This window comes from Cupressus sempervirens, chromosome 2, assembly GCF_028749045.1.
Source record: "Cupressus sempervirens isolate cs-2001-9-10 chromosome 2, ASM2874904v1, whole genome shotgun sequence".
Lineage (NCBI taxonomy): Eukaryota > Viridiplantae > Streptophyta > Pinopsida > Cupressales > Cupressaceae > Cupressus > Cupressus sempervirens.
This window is the reverse complement of record NC_143119.1, coordinates 173,651,220-173,675,249: the sequence shown is the minus strand read 5'-3', so window position 1 is coordinate 173,675,249 and position 24,030 is coordinate 173,651,220. Positions and strand designations below refer to the sequence as shown.

At 33.6% G+C, this 24,030-nt stretch overlaps 1 protein-coding gene across 1 annotated transcript; it reads left to right on the top strand.

Annotated features, from left to right (window-relative positions):
- The first annotated feature begins 19,239 nt into the window (after positions 1 to 19,239).
- Positions 19,240 to 21,952, top strand: LOC149571614 (LEAF RUST 10 DISEASE-RESISTANCE LOCUS RECEPTOR-LIKE PROTEIN KINASE-like 2.2). The gene is made up of 3 exons (XM_089813086.1): positions 19,240 to 20,092; positions 20,243 to 20,278; positions 20,588 to 21,952. The coding sequence occupies exons 1-3, from the start codon at positions 19,348 to 19,350 to the stop codon at positions 21,736 to 21,738; spliced, it is 1,932 nt and encodes a 643-aa protein (XP_089669212.1). The 5' UTR covers positions 19,240 to 19,347; the 3' UTR covers positions 21,739 to 21,952.
- The last annotated feature ends 2,078 nt before the right edge of the window (positions 21,953 to 24,030 follow it).

Here is a 24,030-nt window from a genome sequence, read left to right as displayed (position 1 = left end):
ATTTTTTTCAAAAACTAAAAATACCCTTTTATAGATCTCAGATTCATCATTGTATAAATTTTTGAATGTTTTGATTAGTTATAATATGTTATAATTTCAAAGTATTATAAGTTGATCTTTCAACATTTCAGAAGATGCTCCCTCAAAAAAGGAAAAAAAATAGTAAATCATATAAAAAAAATTTAAAAATTATACTTATCTCTAGAGGAGAGAATCCTCTTCACGAATATGTAGCTTTTTTTCAAGAAGGTATAGATTTGATAGGAAAGTTTTGACAGGAGGAAAAAACTGTTGGATTCTGATAAGGTCGAACTTGAGTACTTATAACAAAGAAAATATACATTAAAAATAATTATTTCTTTTTTTGTGTACTAGCTATACATGTCATCTATAAGATATTTTCAAATCGGAACAAAAAAAGATGATTTGCATATACTTGTTTGACGGGAACTACACCCTATATTTTTTACAGTTAAAAAAGGGACTTCAAAATAAAATAAAATGAATAAATTCTTACTCAAAAAAATTATAAAAATTATAGGCATAAATTTCATCCAATTCTACACATTTCATTAGTTTACATCATCTTCATATTTTAAATACAAATACCATTTTTTTGTCACTAATGTTGAACTGTCACATTATAATATCACGTTTCTTTACAAAAGGTGACACAGGTTTGTGCTTTTACCCTTCAACAATTAAAGACTTTTCAGTTGTCTTTACTTGCTTCTAGATCTATTTAGGTCTCAAATTCAATTTGCATTGATTTGCATAATAGCCACAGTGAAAACATTTAAAACACCTGATAATTCTTCTTTTTCTTTGATTGGTGTTGTTTTCACAAAAAATAGTCTTGTGTCCAAAGACACTACAGTTGAAACAATAACCATTGAAAAAGAATTTTATTTTCTATTTAGAGGACTCTTCAGATGAACTTTGCAAAACATTTAATTTCTTATTATTTTCTTCAAGTATGAATTATTTATTTTCTATAACAAAATTTGCTTCTTTTAACTCTTCTTGAAGTTTTTGATTTTCAATTTTATGATTTTAAATTAACTTCTTTAATCTTTTATGTTCTTGCAAAGATTTTAGGAGTTCTTCTTCAAGATCTATTTTTTCCTCTGAAACAGATGAAGATTCAAATTCACTAGATTAAGGTTTAGGGGTGTGGACTATTTTAGCCATGAATAGTCTTTTCCCTTCTTCATTAACATCACTAGATTCTTCACTAGAATCTTCTTTTGACAGAAGACTTTTCTTTTTATAGTCCTTGAATCTTTTGTTTTAATTCCAAGGCTTCTTTTTGGAAAACTTCTTAGTTTTCTCATCACAGTCTTCAAGTTCAACATTTGGACATTTTGCAAAAAAATGTCCTAACTGACCACAGCTGAAACATTTAGGTTTTCCTTTATACTTCTTTCTCACTCTTCTAACCAATAATGCTTCTAAAATATATGTTAGGTCTGAATCACTATCATCATGTTTTTCAGCGTTAAAAGCTATTTCTTTTGATGAGGAACTAGATTGACTGCTAATCCTCATTTCATATGCAGTTAGTGTTCCTTGCAATTGATGTAGAGTCATTTTAGAAAAGCTTTTCTTTTTTTCTAATGCATATATTTTAGTTTCAAATTTAGGTAATACTGACTTAATAACTTTTGAAACTATATTGCGTTCTTCAATATGTTCACCTGGACCCTTTCTAGCATTTACTACCTCATCAATTCTTAAGAAGTATGCAAGAATGGTTTCATCTTCATTCATTTTTAGATTATCAAACTGTGTTTTGAGAGTTAGCAGTTTGGATTCTTTTACTTTTTCATCTCCCTTATAGATTGTTTCAAGTTTGACCCAAATGTCATTTCTTGATTTGCAATAGACAACTTTAATAAAAATGTCTTTTGTGAGACTACAAATAAGGGCATATCTTGCCTTCTTATCCAACTCAAATGTCAATTTATCATTTGCATCAGTAGGTACTATTGGTGGGACAGTATAATTTGTAATAACAACATCCCACATTCTTACATCTAAATAATGTATAAATGCCTCCATCATTACTTTCTAAAAGACAATCATTTCCATCAAATAGTGGAACCCTATTAAGGGAAGCCCCTTCAACTTGTGCCATAACTTCCAAACAATTCCTACGAGGAATCCTATGCTCTGATACCACTTGTTGGAAGTATTAGAGTTTTTATAAAGGGGGGGGGGGGTGTGGGGGGAGGAGGGGTGGTGAATTAGAACTATATGAATTTAATTCAAAAAAATGATTGCAATCCTTTAACAATTGATAACTGAATGTAAAACTGTACTAAAAAATATAAACATTCACCATGAACAGAAAGAAATATCAACTCACAAAATATAGAGACACATATTTTGCTAAGTGGGAAACCCTCAAAATTCCTCAAAAAGAATTCGTCATAGGGAGAAAAACCACTCCATGATCCTATAATCTTTATTGAGCTCAACTCCTTCACAATCAACAACAATAACTACTCAAGGTGTTCAACCCTTTATATCTTTTGCTATTTTTAAATCTCACATACACATATACATGTATATGTTACATCTATACATGTAGGTAAGCTTATAATATAGCTTCCAGATTACAAATCTTCACAAATTTTCTTAGATGTGTTTGTGTCTCTTTTTCAATGATCTTTTCACACATATCAGATTTTACAATTATTTCTTTAAATAGAGATAGAATTCGAAATGAATCAATTATACAAAACAAACTAAACTAGTTAGGGCCATTCAACAAAAATTCCCTTATGAAATACTATTTTAAAAACCAACTTCTATTAGTTATGTCTCGGATTTCTTCATGCCCTTTAAAGCAGCAATCATATAAACAAAAAACTGTGCAAGTAGAACTTCACACTTTCCTTTCAAGTTTTTCAGAAAACAATTGCCATTTGAAATAGATAAAATCCTTTAAAAAAAATTTCCTTTGAAAATAAATGAACCCTTCAAAGTTTGCCATTTAAGGTTCAACTAGTAACCCTTCGTTATTCTAAACTTATATTTTGAAACCACTAGGGTTTTAATCAAACTTCTATAATATAAAAAATTGCCTCTGAAGATTATTCAAAATTTTATTTTGAAACCAAATACGAAAACCATTTTTAAAGAACTAATACTAGATTTTTAAAAACTACCATATATTTTTCACAACAAAAAATTGTCTTCGAAACCCTTATTCCTTTTTACCTTTTCTTTTTCAAAGACTAACTGTATTCCTTTTTTAGAACTAGAAGAGAAAATATTCATCTTCTTTTAAGAAAATTGGAACTAGACTTTAAATAACAATACTTTCAAATTTTGTCATTGAAAGAAAGAATATCAATCTTTACCGAAACACACATACCTGCAATTGTTCATTTACCTCCATTGTTTCTGAAAAACCTTTCACATTTTGAAGACTTTCATTATGCCTCAAAAACCCCCAGCCATGCTATCACAAGAGGAGCATAAAAAGTAAGTAAGAAACAACAAGAAATTCTTTGCTCAACCCACATTCAAGCAAAATCTTTTCAAATCACAAACCTTTTCATGTTTGTAGAAAGGAAAGCCTCTTACACGACGGAATTTTTTGTACCTTCGTAGGAAAAGAACAACTCCTTTACAAAACAACCCATATTTGTATGCCAAAGATTATTCATAGCAAACCTTTTATAGTGGTAAATCATTGTTCAACAATCCTTCACAAAACAAAATTAAAATAATATTTGCAGGATAGAAGACACCCACAATCAATACTTGTTTTAACTTTTGTTTCAAATCCGTTGTCAGATCCTTACACTTGGCGAGTTCCCTTTTTCATGCAACATTCTCTATTAAATGCTACATATATTATAATTGTGCTTGCTATTAATACCACACAAATATGTTCTCCTTATCTTTTAACTTACCACACAAAAATATTTTCTTTGCCACTTTTTCAAAATGACCAAAATTGCCATGTCATCTTTTCTTTCTATTTTATTTACCTTTTCCAAGCCACATGTTATTTTTTTCAAACTTTCCTACCACCTTTACCATCTTCAAAGATATGGTCAATAGGCTTAACCAGCACACTCCATGATTTGACCACTTTGAGTGTGAAAGTGGGTTCCTTCCTTTTGCTGTCCATTTTCATTCCAAACATTATCTCCCTTAACTTTTCAAATTGAAGCTCCTTCCGTGTGAAAGTAGGTGGACGATGTCCCTATACCTTCATTTTATTTTGCATCAATAATGTCTATGCACACAATATCGACCCTCTCATTCAAAATAGAGCTTCCATGAAGGTTATATCTGCTATCACTTTGTACAACATTATGAGATGTGGGTGTTTTTTTTTTTCTCATAGAATGGCGATTCATTATTGCAGTGGAAATAATGAGAGATTTAGAAATGGGTACGAGCATTCATTGAATCATACTTTTGTGAACATTATAGTTCGAAAGTCTCCCGCACTCATCTACACAAACCATGGAAGTGAAGATAAAGCACATGAACTACTTGACAGAATCTGTCAAAAATAAATCTGTTTGTATTTCTTTCATTGCAGGATATGCACAAAAAACATGTTTTCTAAAAATAATTTTACAACTCTCAATCAAATGTTATTGGCAGTTGTGAATTTAAACTTGCACAATCTTTGCCAGGCCAAAATTAGAGCTTTGCAGTGGTGTTTGGATAGGGAAACATGAGTTCCTTTTAATGATGTATTTGCAAATGGAGCACTTAGACAATATACTTCTTTTAAAAATTTATGTATTGAATAATTTAGGCACACATAGGGGAATCTTGAAACCAAAGGGAGACTAACATAAGAGTTGTCTTTGGATCATCTGTAGGTATGATAAATATTGTGTGGCTCTACAATGTCCACATCCATTGTCAGACAAACAGAATATGAAAACCAATTTTTATTGTAAACATGCGTTAGAAAAATCAACTTTGGTGGAGTCTAATCAACAAGTGCCTGATTTGTATGAAATAATTTATTTTTAACGATAACGTTTGCAAACATGATTGCCTGTATCATGTGTGACTGCAAATTAATGGTATCGAATGTGATAGAAGAAAGTTTTATATTGTAAGGCTGCAAGCTAATACACAAAAATGTAGCTTGTGGATTTCCAAGTGGCTTGCATACCTATAGTATCATTCAAGGATGAAACATTTCAATGAAAGTAGGAACCTGAGTCTCATGAGAGTTGTTCTTAACGTTTAATATTAAAATCTATATTGACAAATAGATTTGTGAAATATTAAAATTAATATTCCTTTTAGCATTGAAGAGGGTGTAGTCGAGGTAGGTGAAACATATGTACTCTTCATTTTTTATCTTTTATATACCATAGGAGTTGTCTCAACTTGCCACAACCTGTCCCCTTATTGATAGGCGAGGGGGTCTCGACATGAGCATGAGGTCCCCACCTACCTAACAAAATCGACGAGCAAGCCACCCTACTAAAGGGCTAGCAAGCTAATGTCAACTTATAATATAGTTGGGTGTCCCTATTATTATTATTCTTCATAAAGACCTTAGGATTTCATTAATTTGGTATTGAGTTCAAGGATGTCTACCCCGGGAACTGGGCATCTTTCGGTATCATCTTGCAGTAAAGGCATCTACATCAGGTTATTGGACTTATACAATTGGAATAGTTAGAGTTAACTATCATTATTTTCTTATTTCATTTTGTTTAGATCAATATTTATTATAATAGTTTTATTAAAAAATTGTATATTTCATTTTACTATTGAGTTAGAATTGTTCATTGATACTTCTTATTTAAAATTAGATTTCTATTTTTGAAAATTAAGTCTTCAGTGAATATTAATATTACTTATTATCTTGTATTTATGAATAGTTTAAATCAAACAAAAAATATTGTATTCTAGAAAAATTTGCACATTAATATTTTTGATCAAATAATTAAATTTTTTAATCAAATCTTTTAATGTTAAATCCTATGTAACTTTGAGCTTACATCAACATTTTTATAAAAATGTACTAAACAATCTATTTATCATTTAAAAACTATGTATTTCTACTTACAAATTAGAACTTATTATTGGAGTAAATTATTATTTACTCTCGCTTAAGTTTGACTCAAGGCATGTGTTCTGATTTGTATCTTCTAGTTGAGTAAGTATAGTTTATTAATATTTTACTATCTATATTTTTAAATAATTCTATTTGGTGTTTATACCTATATGATCTTGACAAAATAAGTAGAGATTAAATGGTCATTGTTTGATCTATCATGTAAATATCAATTTTCATTTGTTTATGATACAATAGTTATCTCTATTTGTGTATGGTATAACATCCATCAATCATAGCTTAGGTGGTTGCAAACTCTAATATGGTATCAAAGCAATGAAAGGGGGCTTAGGTAGTTGCAAACTCTAACATGGTATCAAAGAAATGAATGGGGATGCCTACAATATGAGAAAATAATGTATTTGCACAAAAGTATAAGTTACTCTTTGATCTATATCCCCATCCAAAAAAGGAGATATAGATGTTGGAATTTTAAATTAAAATATATTTGTGTTCAACCTACCTCCCACATTTCATTGCTACTTTCCTATCAAGAGAAACCAATGAAGTTATTTGTGTTTGTAACTTTGGATTTGTTTCTATTTGGCACTTGAAATTTCAAGTGCACTTTTTTTTATTTGTCTATTTTTTTCATTAAATTTCTTATAATTTTTTTAAATAAGTCTTTTTTCCCCTATTCATGTGCAAGCAATGGGGCAAAAGAATGAGGAAGAAAACCCCCAATCTAGCCTTATGATGTAAGCATCCTATCTAAGGTATATAATTGCCCCTTTGTATTCAAAGGACTTTGAGAAGGCATTCCTTCTAACTCTATTACATCAATAGTTTATATAACTTTCTCCTATGGAGGGAGAATACATGTTAAATTTGTTTGTAATTTACAATTAGAAATTTTTTTGGCTTCATGTCTCTTTGTTCCCCAAGTGTGTGGTGAAAGGTGTTGTTTTTTGTAACATTGAACCTTCATTTCTATCATTTTGGCCAAGGTCATTTTTTAGTTTCCTTGAAAACATAAATATGGAAATCAGTTTATTAAAACATATAGATCAATATTAGTAAGTTAAAATTCTTCGAAGATACTTTCTATATTATCCTAATAGTTTTAAACTTAATGAGATATAACCATTAGAAGAATAATTTTTAGGTTCATTTTTGTTTTTATTTATTATCTATGAGTAAAAGACCCTTCCATTTAAGCTCAGTGTTCATTAAAAAAAGTCAATTCATAGGTATCTATATTGGTACCCTTGATTGGCTTTAATATTTTTACTAGGTTGATTTTATAGAGTAAGTAGATCATTGTATGGCTTTAATATTTCTTTATTAAATACTTTCTAGTTCTCCCCCATGTTTAATCCTTTATGTTCCTTAGAAGGCTATGACACCATTAAAAAATTCAGAAAGGCTAGGTATTAATTCCAATCCAGCTATAGAAAATATTTCAAATATTTATGTAGAAGAGAAACTTTCTTATAAGCTAGTTGTTTCTGATATTTCCATCCTAGTGTGCCCACCTATGGATTCCTCTGATGGTAGAATCTATAGAGATACAAATTTGGAACCAAGTGCATAGTTGGGTGCCATAACCAATAGATGTGGAGTGGGAGTTAAGTACAACATCAAAGATGCAAGTCTTGGAGAACAAGAAGAGGGTAAGGCTCACCCTATTGGTCTAAAAACTCTCTCCCTACAATGATATGGTAAGAGCTATTAAGAATGGGCAATCTAGATTGAAAAGTGTTTATATTTTCTTTATGCATTCTTCTTTCACATAAATTTTTAGATGATTGGATAAACAATGCTTGGGGTTGTAAGTTAGGAATTCATGTGAGTTTTAGCTAAATGATTCAAAAGGGTTTGTTTGTTGTGTTTCTTGAAAACCATTCTATGTAGGGAAAAAAAATCTTAAGAAGGGCTTTTAAAATGTGGGGCATGCATTGGTTAGGGCTTCCCTATGGAATCCTAAGGGAGACTTTGAGCAAGTTTTGGCTAGGTATTCTTCAACCTACTTGGAGGTCAAAAAACCTTAACCTAAATTTTGTCCTTTTCTCCCATTGATTCTTAAAACTATTGGATCGGTTTTGCAAGTTCAAGAGTCCATAGACTCTTCCTCATCTCAATGCAAGAGTTTTGATTTCTCTTCAACCATAAATTGATATACCTAATCAAATTCAAGTGGATTTGGAAGATGAATTATTCCCTTGGGAAATTTCTTTACATGGAAATCGTGCAGCCTATTTTCATTTCAAGCTTAATAACCATAATAAAAAAAGATTACTTGGCCCTTAAAAATATCTAGAAAGATTTTAATGGTAATAATGAGATAAAAGATCCTCATGATGAGTCAACTTGCAACCATCTAGGGTTATTGCAAGCCCTAAGAATCAAGATAATTCTAGGATGTCTCCTCCATAGAATACACTCGAAGCTTTGAGGTTTATTTCTCTTGCCAACCCCCTCTATGAAGAGGAATATGATGTTATCCAAGAAGGTTATGATTTTTCTTGTATTTCCTAGAACCCTTCTAGTTGTTCCCCTTAAGCTCATCAATTGATGAGAGAGAGAGAGAGAGAGAGAGAGAGAGAGAGAGAGAGAGAGAGAGAGAGAGAGAGAGAGAGAGAGAGAGAGAGATCATTTTTTCCACTAAACAAGTAAAATTGTGATATAGCTATTAGGATTTAAACTGTATTTTTTTGAGTCAATCTCATTGACCTATGTTTCTTGATTAGTGATTTACATGAACCTAGAATAAATGGAACATTTAGAAGTCATTGGATCTAGGTGATTCTAACAAAGATGAAGCACAAAGAATTCCTAGGAGGTCATTCATCCCAATACTATTCCAACTTGAGGGCACATAATTACAAAGTTTCCTACATGGTTAACCCACTCTTCTTGCAACCCCATTACCAAAACCTTCACCAAGTGTTGTGCCCTATGAACCATTCATTAGAAAGTCCCTTAAGATCATCAATTGATAAGTAGGAGATATTTTTCCACAAGTCAAATTATGATATTGCTATAAGGATTTTACTATGTAATTTTATAATCAAAGTCATTGACCCATGTTTCATGAGTGACCAAAAATTAAAATTTATAAAAATAAAAACTAAAATGTAAATTTGACTTGTGTCTTGCAAAACTTCATGATAGCTTGATTTCAAAGTTGTAGATCATTAAAATATGTAATAGTAGTTGTCAAAATGAGGAGAGATATGGTGTTTTTATTCTTAATACATAATTTTGGGATTTTAAAATAATCTAGGCTTGTCCTATATGATCAAATATCTTGCTAATAGTTTGATATATGGCCTTGGGTAAAATTGTATCACAATCCTCAAGGACAAAATACCATTGGAATTTTTTGCCTTGGACAATAAGCCAAATTTTGGATAGGGTGTCAAGATAGGTGAAAAGATGTGAGGGGAAGAATAAAAGGTTTTCAAAGACAAGCATAATAGGCATTCATGCCTCAAAATCATCCAAATGGGGTATAATATGTCCAAATAGAGTATTCAACTATGGGTCCTAACTATTTAGAATGATATAGTATGTATGTGTAAATACATTAGAATGCAAGTGAATTACAGTGGGTCTAATCATGTACACTACATATCAAACCTACTGGATTATTCCTTTTTTTCTCATTAGGGAGGATTCATGCTTGATTCAGCTACAATCGAATTAGATTAGGCAAGAGTTGGATGCAAAGTGGTTTGGAATGATGCACTCCGTTTTGTTTATTTAGTGATATGATATGTAATAAGACTATGTAAAAGATGTGAGATTGAATAATAATTAGAATAGATAGAGAGTAATAATTCTAATAGAATAATATAGAGAACATATAGAGAATGGATATTCAAATAAGAATTTGAGATCACAATTTAGGCTCAAAATATTAGGACTAACCCAAATTCTTTCATTTCTAGATTGAATTGGGCATAATTTTTCATCAACTTTTTTTTATCATACTACATGATCTATCATTAGGATGAAGTAATGGATAGAGATAAATCAATCCACATCATCAACTTTTTGGATCATACTACAACATCAAACATCCACACAATATTCACACATGACACAATAATTTTTGTATGTGGAAATCCTCAATTAGAGGGAGAAAGTCCTACAGTGGGGATGACACACATAAGCCCTTTACCACAATATATTTATTTTTCCTCTTAAGACCTATAAATACCCTTTTTGAGGGTTCAACATGTCAAGAGTGGTTTCTACACTATTAGGAATACAATGATTTTTTTTACAATCTACCTTGCTAGAGGATTTCAAAACTCCTTTTGGGAGTCCACCCTATTAAATAAATTACACAAAGTTACTAGCTAAGGTCTACCCAATTAAGGGATTTCCCTTGTTGGACCTATTACGGAACAATAAGTCATGTGATCTAGATATAACACCTATTTCTTGTCAAATTCAATCTATCGTGTGCACTCTAACTCTTATCTATGCTCAATACCTTGATCAAAACCTTAGAAAACTTAAATCTTGTTCAAAAATTTGCCCAACTTCATGCATATCAATAATAAGAATAGTTCTTTATAGGGACATCACTTTCACTTCTTAATACTCACCATTCAACTCTCAACTTTGGCTCTCATTTACCACATTCAATTTACATATCTTGATGTCCTATAACATTTTCCTTCATTGCCTATATTCATATTGGTGTTTGCATGAGATTTATTCAAGAGTAGTCAAAATGTGCTTGACCAACTCTAACATCTTTCTAAAATCTTATCTTCCCACTATCTTTGATTACTAACTTCCATCTTATCATATGTCATGTCCCCTTTTCAAATAATTAAAAAACAATAATCTTTGCTAAGGCAGGCAGGCCCAAGAAAGTGAAGTTTTAGAAAAAAGGGGTTAATCTTAGGAAACCGTTGGATTAATAAATGAAAATTATTATTAAAATATGTTTCATTAACCTCTCTTGGACGTGAGTTACAGTTATGCCCTCTTTTAAGGGGTTTGGAGGCATTTTGGGCTGATTCAAGAACTTGATTTTTGCTCATTCTTTGTTATTCTTCAGAGGCTGCCAAACCTGTGGAGAAGGAGACCCAAGAACGGGAGTTTGCAGGTTTCCAGGGAGACCCAAGAATGGGAGTTTGTAGGTTTCCAGGAAGGCTAAGGACGGGAGTTTGAAGCCATTCCATGTGCATGCTCATACAGAGTTTTCCTTTGTGCTGAACAGTGTAGATTTGTGGGTTTTTGGGTGTGTTTTTTGCATGAGTTTAGTGTTTTCAGTTGAGCATTTCATATCAGTTTTGGTTGCTGCTATATTTCAGACTTCAAGCTATTAAAATAGAGCTGAATATATGTATTGGAATGTGATTAAACTTCTGAGATAGTTTATTAGTGTTTTTGTGGTGTTTCCGAGCATTTTTGTGTTAATTTCGGGAGCCCGATGAGCATAGTTTTTGTCCTACATTTGTGAGCTGTTGTGTAAAGGATATATAGATCTGAAAATTTCATTTTTTAGGCTGTTATGCTACTGAAATTTCTGTAGAAATGGCCATTTTCAGATTTATTAATAATAGGTGAAGCTGTGAAGCTTTTGGCACCATTTCTGGCATACCCGATTTGGGGTTTCTTGAGAAATTTGGAGGATCTTTGTGATATTAGTTGTTTGATCTTAAAGATCTTATTAAAGGTTGGAAATATCATACAAAATCATAAAAGGGACATTTCAGTGGTATCAGAGCCATGATCTTGCCAGCCTGAGGGTTTGTAGAAGCTTGCATGTCAGTTTTGACAACTACCCAGATCTTGCATGTCATAATTTATAATTGCATGTTGCTTCTAATCAGCTGCATGTCAAAATTTATGGTTGCATGCTACTTCTAATCATTTTCATGTTAATTCTTAGTGAATTTGGTGGTTGTAGAAGTTTGCATGTCAGTTTTGACAACTACCCAAATCTTGCATGTCATAATTTATAATTGCATGTTGCTTCTAATCAGCTGCATGTCAAAATTTATGGTTGCATGCTACTTCTAATAATTTTCATATTAGTTCTTAGTGAATTTGGTGGTTGTAGAAGTTTGCATGTCAGTTTTGACAACTACCCAAATCTTGCATGTCAGTTTTGACAACTACCCAGATCTCGCATGTCATAATTTATGATTGCATGTTGCTTCTAATCAGTTGCATGTCAAAATTTATGGTTGCATGCTACTTCTAATCATTTGCATGTTATTTCTTGGTGAATTTGGTGGTTGCATGTTGCTTCTAATCAGTTGCATGTCAAAATCTATGGTTGCATGCTACTTCTAATCATTTTCATGTTAGTTCTTGGTGTTTGAAGAAGTTATATCCTATTGGGGTTACACTCTACTTTATCCAGAATGGACAGGTATAGTACAGAGTCTCAGAGGACACGATCTTGGACAATTGATATCCAGAGTCAAAATAGTAGAAAGGATGGTTATTTAGACATTCGAGATAAACTTATGAAAATAAGCCATGACATGTCTGAACAGTTGGTTGAGCACCACCATATAATGAATGACATGTTGTCCGACCCAGCTAAGGTGGATAAGTTGACTGGATTTCTAATTGGCAGATTTTCTCACAGGATAGATGACACAATTCCCAAGAACTTGCATGAGGAGTTTGAGAAACTAGTTGATAGCCAGGTAGAGGTCTTAGATTCTACTCTGCCACAGGAGGTGGTGGGAAAGGATATTAAACAGATTGATAGTAACGGTCAACTTCATACTCAAATTGAGACAATTGTTTACAAGTCGTCAAAGGGTGATGCCACAGGTATTCAGGATGGTACAGTTACAACAAGCAGTGACTACAGTCTAGTGGGTTCAGATGATGATTATGAGGATGTTGTTGTGCAGGATGGTGAGATACCTAGTAGAGATGAGCAGACATTGAGCATTCATGACTTTGCTGAGAAAGAGTACCAGGCACAGTTAGATGCTTCATCACATGAGGTTGAGGCTGGTAGTACTTCACATGATTTGTCCAGCCAGTTGAAAGTGAACAAAGATAGTATTGTGACTTCATTATCTCATCATGATAGGTATGTGGAGTTAGTTGGTATTGGTCATATTACTCAGGTGAGGAGTTTTCTTGAGTTACCAGTTGATTCTAGTTTACGGATATGGACTCGAGATTGTTATATTGGCATTTGGGATTCAATTGACTGGAGATCTTTAACACTTTTTGTAGCAGTGTTTGTTTGGGTGCTATCATGGATTTGATTAGCAGATTACACGGTGTTGTCTTTTCTTGTGCCAGTATCTTGTCTGATGTTGGTATTAGTTTTTATACACCAATGTTGGGCTTTGTTCATATATCCAGTCGACCATACTTGCTGGAATGTGTTGATGATATTTCATATTTGGCAGTGTGTATAGATGAGTCCCAAGATCATATTGGCATTGATGACATCCAGGAGGATGCAGTGGGCAGTTTTGAAGACTTACTTTCCTTGGGTATAGAGGAGTTGGACAGCAATGCTAATGTTTTTGATACTCCGTATGTTGATATGAGCTTTAGATTTGATTCACAGGATATGGATGGTAATACTCTAGAGACTAGTAACTTTGAGGATACTCCTTTAGACAGTGCATCAGAGGAGGTTTGTAGGAGACAGTCAAGCTAGTGCCATCATGTGTCTAATCAGTTGAGAGTTAGTGACCGAGACATTGCTATCACTTCCTAGCATTTCGATGCTGCTCGTCAGTTGTTAGCAATTTATGGATGGTGTTCTCCTACTAGTGATGAGCAGGGAGGCAGTTATCTTTCCTTGACAGAGTTCCACTCTTTATGGGAGGCTATTCGGATTTTGAGACAGAATTATATCCAGTTGGTAGCTGACAGAGATTATCTTATGGAGTGGGGCAGTACATCATATGATGCATTGTTGGCCAAGGAAGATGAGGTGAGTGAGCTTACTGAGCAGCTTGAGGTGACTTCTAAGATTCTTGAGAGTACACAGTTGGCTTTCAAGGAGTCACAGTTTCATTTGGCTAAGGTGACCATGGAGTTAGAGCGACTACAGTCTTTACTTGATTCTATACAGTCACAAGCTGTGGTGTTTGGTGATCCGAGGATGTCCATGGCCGAGATTGTCAGAGACAGTGGAGATGGGGATGCATACATCTTTGATACTAACATTGGCATATCAGGTTCATTCCCACTAGAGTCAGGTTCAGTTGAGTTGGGTGTTGTAGCAGATTGTTGTATGCCTGACATGGTGGTGACCTCTAGTACTGATGGCATGACGACTAGAGATGTATCAAAGATCATGTGTGATGTTGGTGAGTTGGCAATTGGCATGGTTCCTACTAGTAATACTACTCCCTTGGTGATATCTTCGAAGGTAGTAGTCAGTTCCAACATGGTTAATGATCAATTGCAGTTAGTTTCATCTGGATTACAGTCTCAGCCACTGGCTGAGATTGGTGCATTCTATTGGCATTACACTATGAGGTACGCTCATCCATTTACCTTTGATGACCATGTTGATGAGATGATGATACAAAGATGTACTTTGGTTCCTAGTGCTTGTCATCAGTTATGGGATAGTTTGACGTCTCAGGATGAGAGTTGTGATGGGCATGACATGGTGATAGGTTCTACAGTTGATAGCTTGATAATACATGACTTAGAGCAGGAGTTTTAGAGTGATGCTTTAGCGGGTGTTGTTATTGATTCTACTCCTTTGGCTATGACATCTCCTGACTTAGCTGGTGATCAGTCACAGTGGGTTGTATCACTTGTTCATGGTGAGTTGTTGACTGAGGTTGGTTTTTTTTATCAACTTTATATTTCAAGGTATGTACATCAGTTTTCATTTGATCCTTGTGTTGAGGAGTTGATGGCAAGAAAATTTGGTTTGGGTTCCAATTCTTTCTATTTATCTTGTGATGGCTTTTCACCATCAGGGGTGCATGGTAGTTATGGTTATGAGATAGTGGTTGGTGATCTACAGAGTTGTGTTGACTGCAGGCGTTGTATAGTGTGTGGATTCTCCATACTTGGTACAGTTTCATTTAGGAGCATTCACCATTGTTGCAGAGTTGGATTGTACATTTCGTATAGGCCAGTGGAATGCATTGATGGTATTTACTGTGTTGGTAGTCCACTTTACTTGGATTTTGATGTTCTAAGAGTTTGTGTCTCATGGGTTTCTGACTATGGAAGTTGTGATTTTGGAGTTTGGTTGAACTATAATTGTCAGTTTGATTATGGATTCCTCTTGGTCATATTGCAGAGGATATTGCAAGAGCCTGTGTTAATTGGTAGTAGTATAGTTCATGACTACATTTGGGATCCAGGTGGATTGATTGGTTTATTGTTCAGCCATTGCTTGAGGACAAGCAATGTTTGGGAGGGGAGGACTTGTCATGTCCCCTTTTCAAATAATTAAAAAATAATAATCTTTGCTAAGGCAGGCAGGCCCAAGAAAGTGAAGTTTTAGAAAAAGGGGGTTAATCTTTGGAAACCGTTGGACTAATAAATGAAAATTATTATTAAAATATGTTTCATTAACCTCTCTTGGACGTGAGTTACAGTTATGCCCTCTTTTAAGGGGTTTGGAGGCATTTTGGGTTGATTCCAGAACTTGATTTTTGCTCATTCTTTGTTATTCTTCAGAGGCTGCCAAACCTGTGGAGAAGGAGACCCAAGAACGGGAGTTTGCAGGTTTCTAGGGAGACCCAAGAATGGGAGTTTGCAGGTTTCCAGGAAGGCTAAGGACGGGAGTTTGAAGCCATTCCATGTGCATGCTCATACAGAGTTTGCCTTTTTGCTGAACAGTGTAGATTTGAGGGTTTTTGGGTGTGTTTTTTGCATGAGTTTGGTGTTTTCAGTTGAGCATTTCATATCAGTTTTGGTTGCTGCTGTATTTCAGACTTTAAGCTATTAAAATAGAGCTGAATATATGTATTGGGACGTGATTAAACTTCTGAGATATTTTATTAGTGTTTTTGTGGTGTTTTCGGGCATTTTTGTGTTAATTTCGAGAGCCCGATGAGCATAGTTTTTGTCCTACATTTGTGAGCTGTTGTGTAGAGGCTATATAGATCTGGAAATGTCATTTTTTAGGCTGTTATGCTACTGAAATTTCTATAAAAATGGCCATTTTCAGATTTATTAATAATAGGTGAAGCTGTGAAGCTTTTGGCACCATTTCTGGCATACCTGATTTGGGGTTTCTTGAGAAATTTGGAGGATCTTTGTGATATTAGTTGTTTGATCTTAAAGATCTGATTAAAGGTTGGAAATATCATACAAAATCAAAAAAGGGACATTTCATCATATCTTCATTAATTAAGGGACATCACCATAACATCTAACCTCGTCACATCACTCATATTGATCATCAATCATCAATTTAGCATTGATGTCTCAAGAACATGAATAATTTATTATTCAACTTCATTTATTACTAATATCCTTTCTCACCCATCGTCATCTTGAGTTGAGGTTGTATCCATAGTTTGTACTAGGCATGTAAATATTGTATTTGTGATCACTCCACTTCATTCTCACTAAACAATGATTGTCATCATAATAATCTTGTGTTGTTGGTCTATTTGTATAAAATATGTTTGACCAACTCTAACATTCTTCCAGAATTCTCTCTTCCCACTTTCTTTGATCGTCAACTTTCATCTTCGCATATCTTTATTTATTAAGGCACAATGCCATAACATCTAATCTCACCGCATCATTTGTATTGATTACCAATCATCGATTTAAGATTGGTATCTCCAACGCATGAACTATTTATTATTCAACTTCATTGGTTACTAATATCCTTTCTCACCCATAATCATCTTGAGTTGAGGCTATATCCATAGTCTAAACTAGGCATGTACATATTGTATTTGTGATCAATCCACTTCATTCTCATTGAACATTGATTGTCATAATAATAATCTTGTGTCGTTGGTCTATCTATATATTGGTCACTATACTTAACTTCTTTCCTTTTTCATGATTTGGTTAGATACTTATTGATCATCCACTTGTCTTACTGATTTATCACCTCAATTGATTTGACCACGTTTCTATTAGTGACAACTAAATATATCGCTACATTTGATCACTTCAAAAAAAAAAATCATCATAATGCCAAAATCCTAGCCTAGGCTGATCTATTTGGTCTATTCTCAATAGTTTCCAATGAAAATACTTGGAAATTGTATTGCATATACACATGCACATAGACATATGCATACATACATAGTAATCCCAAGATAATTAAATATTTATATGAATTGATTAATTAAAAAATCCTCTATAATTCCCTTAAAGATAAGTATGTGTGTAGAGGAACTTAATAAGTAAAGATCATATGCATGAAAAGTCCTTTGAATATCTCAATTTAGATTACAACGTTACAAAGTTTTTCACTTTGTGAATTTTACAAATGAGAATCAATTTTTTATGATTTTATGGAATATAACATGATCTAAATTTAGAAAAATATAGAAAATATTACTAAACAGAAAAAACAAACCTAAACACAACTTTGTAGTGCTTAAAATAAAATTCTCTCCGAAAAAATGGCTTGTTTGAGCTTTAATTTTATAAAATTATGATGGTTAAATTCTCTAATAATTTTGAAAGTGTAGTAAAATCTTATAGGAATTTGTATTATAAAATATGAGAAACATGAATAAAGACTAGTCATGCCATCACTAATTTTATAAACTTTGGACTAATTTAGAAAATAATACATTGAAATATATCTCAACATTTGGTGAAGATGTTGACTTTTAAACTTTTCTATCAAATTTAGAAATATAATTAGAGAAGGTTTCCTTTGGTCAAATAGTAGGTGGATGTCGTTAGGTCATAATTTGGCAATGTTATTGGTTGATTTGTTTGTTGGATGACTTGTTGTGGGTGGCATATTCATTGAGCCATTTGCATGATACGGTTGTGGAGGATTGTTATTATAAAGATGGGCTCTTGACTATTTGTAGTGCACAGGTAAATGATTCATTATGGTAGTAGAGTTGAGAGAAGATCATGTCGTTGTATGCCAAAGTTGTGTGCCAACTTAAAAAGTGAATCATGTCTTATATCATACTACTTGGGATATTATAGATAGCATGTTTCGTCCTCTACTAATTGTTTAATTTAGCTTTTAAAAGATTCAATTTTGAAGAAAATTAAAAATCAATTAAATAATTAAAAACTAATGCAATGTTAGTTATTCAGTTTATATATAATTATTTTTTCTCATGAGCTCATTTTACTAAATAATAGTATCATCAAATATAATGTAATTTATATAATTTAATTAAGACATAAATGCAATAATATAATACTATTCAATGGTGATTTTATTTAAGTTATAACACAAATCTTTTGATTATTTATATATAATATAATAATATTGAACCCTCAAATATTTTATAGAAAAATAGTTGACCATGAAAACAATTTGATTTTTAAATTTGATGAGGCGACACACAATTATTTGTGATTTTATATTTCCACTTTGTGAAAATTTTGAATTGAATACTTCTTAGTATTTTTTTTCCTTGAATTCAAATTAGTTACTTGAAGTTATTAAAAAAATTTATTGATTTATTAGGTGGTAATATGAATATGTTTGATTTAATAGATTTTTATCAAAAAGTTTAATTTGAACAATGTTGCCCCACTTTTGTTTTCTAATCTATTCTCAAAAATGATTTCTGTGTTTTAGATCTGGTCAATCTGTTTCTGAAATGTTTGAGTCTAAGTCTAGATTCTTAAAGGCTAGGCGATCTCTATTAGATTTTCCCAATACACCTTCTCTTTCTCCATAGCTGGACGAGTGGTTGTTTTTATCTTGTAATTTGTTAGGTAGGTTAGTATCCAATACGATAGAGATCAAATTTCAAGCATGTTCACTATTTTTTCATGACACATTAATGGCCCCCGAGTAACGTGCTGGGCACGGAAAGCTTTTTTATGTTTTTAAGACCAGCGCAACGCGTCGAATTGACATATGAATTGATTTAAACAAAGAAGTTGATCTAAATTTGATGAAGTGCTGTTGTAAGAAAATAACACGAAACACAAATTCGGCTCTGTTTGCGATCATTCGTTTTCAGGTAGGGTTAATTTTAAGTGGTCAAAGTGTCGTGTGTTGACTCTGGATCCCCTTTTATTTTCCTGCTGCCCCTCCGACTTTCACGAGTCCTTTCCGCTCCACATGTTTTTCTGCTATAATTCTAGCTTTAGCCGTTTTTTGGCTGGAGCTTTTCATCCTTCAGAAAATGGTAGCTTCTTGTTCCCTGCTTTCCACTGCCATTGCTGGAAGGCGCTTCCGCTTTTCCTGTATTCTCTTCACAATTCTGATATCATGGCTTTCTTCTCGATGTGATGGAGCATGCCAGAAACCTTTCGCATGTGGGTTTTATAGTTTGGCTTATCCGTTTGGATTGAAGCACAGTGGTTGCGGTGATCCCACGCTTCAGCTTGACTGTGATGGATACTATGGTATGCCCCTAATCAATATCAGCGGACACCAGTACTATATAAAATACCCCCAACTCTTTTCCGCAGGAAATTACAGCCAAATCATTAAAATAATTGACAAAAATCTATGGGGAAATTCATGCGATCCATCCTCAAGTAATTTTACAGCTCAATTCTGGTTTAGCTCCCAATTTCATATCGTAGATGGGTACAAGAATATAACTCTAGGGAAACAGTGCGAAAAGGAGAAATTGCCCATTAACGCATCCCAATTAGACTGTAGCGCTGATTGGTATTACATGCCCACCTCCAACTTGACTTCGATTAGAGGGCCTTGTAAATCATATGTTCAGCTGCCAGTGAAGATCGACTCGAAACTTTATCGATCCACGAGTCTGAACGAAATTCTACAGCAGGGGTTCGAAATTAATTGGAGTTTCAGCCAAGATTGTGAGAATTGCGTGTCAAGAAACAGAACCTGCAATTATAACAATACAACCATGATGCCGTTTTGCCAGACGGATGATGCAATCGTTAAGCAGGGTAGGAGTCCGAATTGTCTTTCTTTCAATTTCATTTCAATTGAAAAATATTCATTTCATTGACAATAGAATGGGAAGAATTTAGCACCGGAATTAGATGTAAATTATATTTTACTAACTTACCAGCGTGGTCATGATTCTTTCGACTCAGACACTCGGACCAACTCCAGGTTCATCATCATTTTAGGTAAGCATCACTTCCTTTTCCTAGTGTAAATCTCGAGGTAAATTGTCATTGCTAGATATTTATGTATATTTTATGTAAATCTCGAGGTAAATTGTCATTGCTAGATATTTATGTATATTTTATGTAAATCTCGAGGTAAATCGTCATTGCTAGCCACTTTTCTCTATGGGAAGTGTCTCTCTGAGAGTACCCTTAAAACTACATTTTTATTTATAATTGGAAGAGGAGAAACCTGCTTTCTAATTTATGGACGTTTAATGTTGTGACTATGATAAGCTACGGGTTAATTAATTTTAACCGTTAATTCAGTGGCAGCTGCTGTGGGCAGCGCAATGTTAGTAGCTGCGTCATTCCTGGTAATTGCTTATCGAAAGAAGATGTTCTTCTTGGACAACAGTGAGGTGCTTGGAAGGAGGCGTGATAACGGACGATCCAGTTCCCAGGTAGAGACATTTCTACACAATTTTGTTGATCGAATGCCAACCAGATATTCCTACTCAGCCATCAAGGCAATCACCGGCAACTTTACACATAAGCTGGGCAAAGGAGGGTTTGGTGAGGTTTATAAAGGAAAGCTTCCAAGCGGTTCTCTTGTGGCGGTTAAAATGCTTGATCAGTCGAAGGAAAGCGAGACACAGTTCATGAACGAAGTGGAAACCATCGGAAGAATTCATCATTTTCACCTGGTTCGTTTGTTGGGGTATTGTTTCGAAGGACGTGCAGGTGGACTCATCTACGAGTACATGGCAAATGGATCTCTCGACAGATTCATACTTGCAGGAAAAGAAGAGGATGTAATTCTGAATTGGGATCAGCTGTATTCAGTTGCTTTGGGAGCGGCTCGCGGAATTGCTTATCTACACAATGAGTGTGACACCCGCATCATTCACTTCGACATTAAACCGCACAATATATTACTGGACGAGGAATTTACAGCCAAGGTCGCTGATTTTGGGCTGGCAAAACTGTCTGGAAGGAGAGACGACCACGTATCAATGACGGCAGCGAGGGGAACGCCGGGATATGTAGCGCCAGAGGTGTGGTCTAGAAATTGTGGGCCTGTAACAGACAAATCAGATGTTTACGGTTTCGGAATGATGTTATTGGAGATGGTGGGAGGAAGGAAGAACATTGACATACAGGTGAGCTGTTCAAGCCAGCTCTACTTTCCAGACTGGGCAATTAAATTGGTGGAGACAGGGGAACTGAGAACGAGATTGAGAGAGCGGGAGTTGAGCAGAGCAGATGAGGCCAAGGCAAGGAGCCTGACGAAAGTGGGGTTGTGGTGTATTCAGTACAAATCGACAGACAGACCGTCAATGATGAAAGTGCTTCAAATGTTGGAAGGAGATGCCGACGACATCCCAAATCCTCCGACTCCTTTGGACGCTCGTCCGCCACCTGCACCCTTTTCCACCAGTGAAGAATCGTCCTCCATTAGAGTTGATATGACAACATAGATTTGACAGTTTTGGAATAATATATGGGTCAATATTCAAACTTGTTTGTTTCCACTGGCCTAGTAGACTTGGAAATCATGCCTGGCTCAAAATAAGGCCGCGTCCTAATGTTTTACTTCGTCACTTGTGATATTAAAGAGGGAACATGCTTTCTTGTGTGTGCTCTTGATATGCAAATCGTGTATAATATTAAGATTGCCTTTCTTTTAATGAAGTACTATGTAAGACCATTTTTACTAGAGTAAAATAATTTGAATGTTAAATATTAAGTGAAACCATTTATAGATGGCAAATTTAACCATTTATAGATGGAAAATTTAAGTTGAAAGTAAAAGAGAAATAATTATTAAGCTATTGTAATTAAGAAATTATGTTTCACTTTCTTTTATTCTTAATATTTTATATTTGCTTAGCTAATAGTCTACAATACAATAGTAAACTATGAGCTTCTTATCTAAGAGTTCTTAGGTTCATTTAATAATAGTTAACAAACAACTAGCTTTTATGCTATGTCTAAACTCTCCATATTATGTGATAAGTAGGAGATATTTTTTCACAACAAGTCAAATTGCGATATTTCTATTTGTGTAGGTTTTGAATCAAACTCATCAAGCCATATTTCATGAGTAGTGGTTCACACGAACCCATCTCTTGCGAGAATAAATGGACACTAAGCATAAATACATGTCATAATATATTTTTTTATTATAAAAAAATCTAATGAAGATGTGATGTGCTCCATGAGGATAAATAGCACAATGCTTATGAATATGTATTTTTTTTAGATATACTAACCAATTATATTATCTAATTAAAGTGAAACAACATTTAGATCAAAAAATATATAATGGGAGGAATAAATCACTCCTTGTGAGTCACATGGACACAACCCAAAAACCATAGTTCAAAATCATATTTACCATAAAAAGGGTAAGGGGGATCAAGAATGCCCTAATGGTGAAGGCATGAACCTAATGGTAGGCCTTGGAAAAGAATACACCAAGAAAGTGTGATGTTTTGGGTTCTATGATAGATGACCAAACAATAAATAACTATAGCCTCCATGTAGTATGCATGGATTCTAAATTCCATATATAGTTTATAACCTTGATGGTTATAATATGACACAATAGCTAGCAATATCTTTGTTGAGGTTTGTATCTCTAGAAAATTGTCTCTAGATAGAGATGCTAATCTTTCCAACAAAGTAATAATTTTGTAATGCTAATCTTATGTAATAATTTCACTGGAAAGGTAGAGATTAGTAATTCTTATGTATTATGATCTTGGCGAATCAAGAAAAATTGAGCCTACACATCCTCCCAACTACATGGTGACATTGTAGACATGTACAATAAAAAGGTCTTTTGGATTGAAAATACCACACTTATTGAATCGAAGAGCGTGCAACCTTGAAATTGAAGAAAGTGACAAACCCTGCATGAATTAATGGAGATCACTAGAGGTTGTGCTGAATGAAAGAAAACCCATTATGAAAGCCACCATTTAGTAGTAATTGGATAATACTTCAACTTTGTGTGGTGGAGTTGCTTCCTGTACATATATAGTAGCATGAAATCTAGAGGAGAGTTGTAATAAGAAAAAATCACAACCCTCAAGGCTACTTCAAGCATTGTGTACTCCAATCTTATAAATTAGTAATTATGATTATAATAGAGTATTTTTATCTACCATAGGATGATATTAGTACAAAGTTGAATCTTGATAGCGATATTACTAATCTTTAAATTGTGATCTAGTGCTACACAACTGAATCTTGATAGTTTGATATTAGTAATTGCTAAATCTTTCAAATTACTTCATTAAAAAAAAGCTATGAGTGATCAATGTTGTGATAGGAAAATCATTGTAAGTGATGAAATCGTAATCATGAATGAGGTGTGGGGCTATTATATGTTTAAGTCACAATAGATTTCCTATTTCTCATATGTTAATAGCTTGTATATCCATGTGAATTTATAGGATCATAGGGGAGGTAACTATTATCATTTTTGCTAGTGTATTAAGACATATTTTTTCAAATCTTATCATGACAATGGATGAGCTCCATATTGATATTTTGCATTGTAATTACTTAGAATATCTTTTCATATAGGAACTTTATGATTTTGAGATTTTTGTTGTGGAAAATATGTATCCTACTTATTATTTGACAATTAGTAAAATGCAGTAATTGTAATAAACTAAGAATTAAAAATAAATATTTTACTAGATTATGTCTAAATCACACATTAGATATTTTACTAGATTATTTCTAAATCACACATTAGA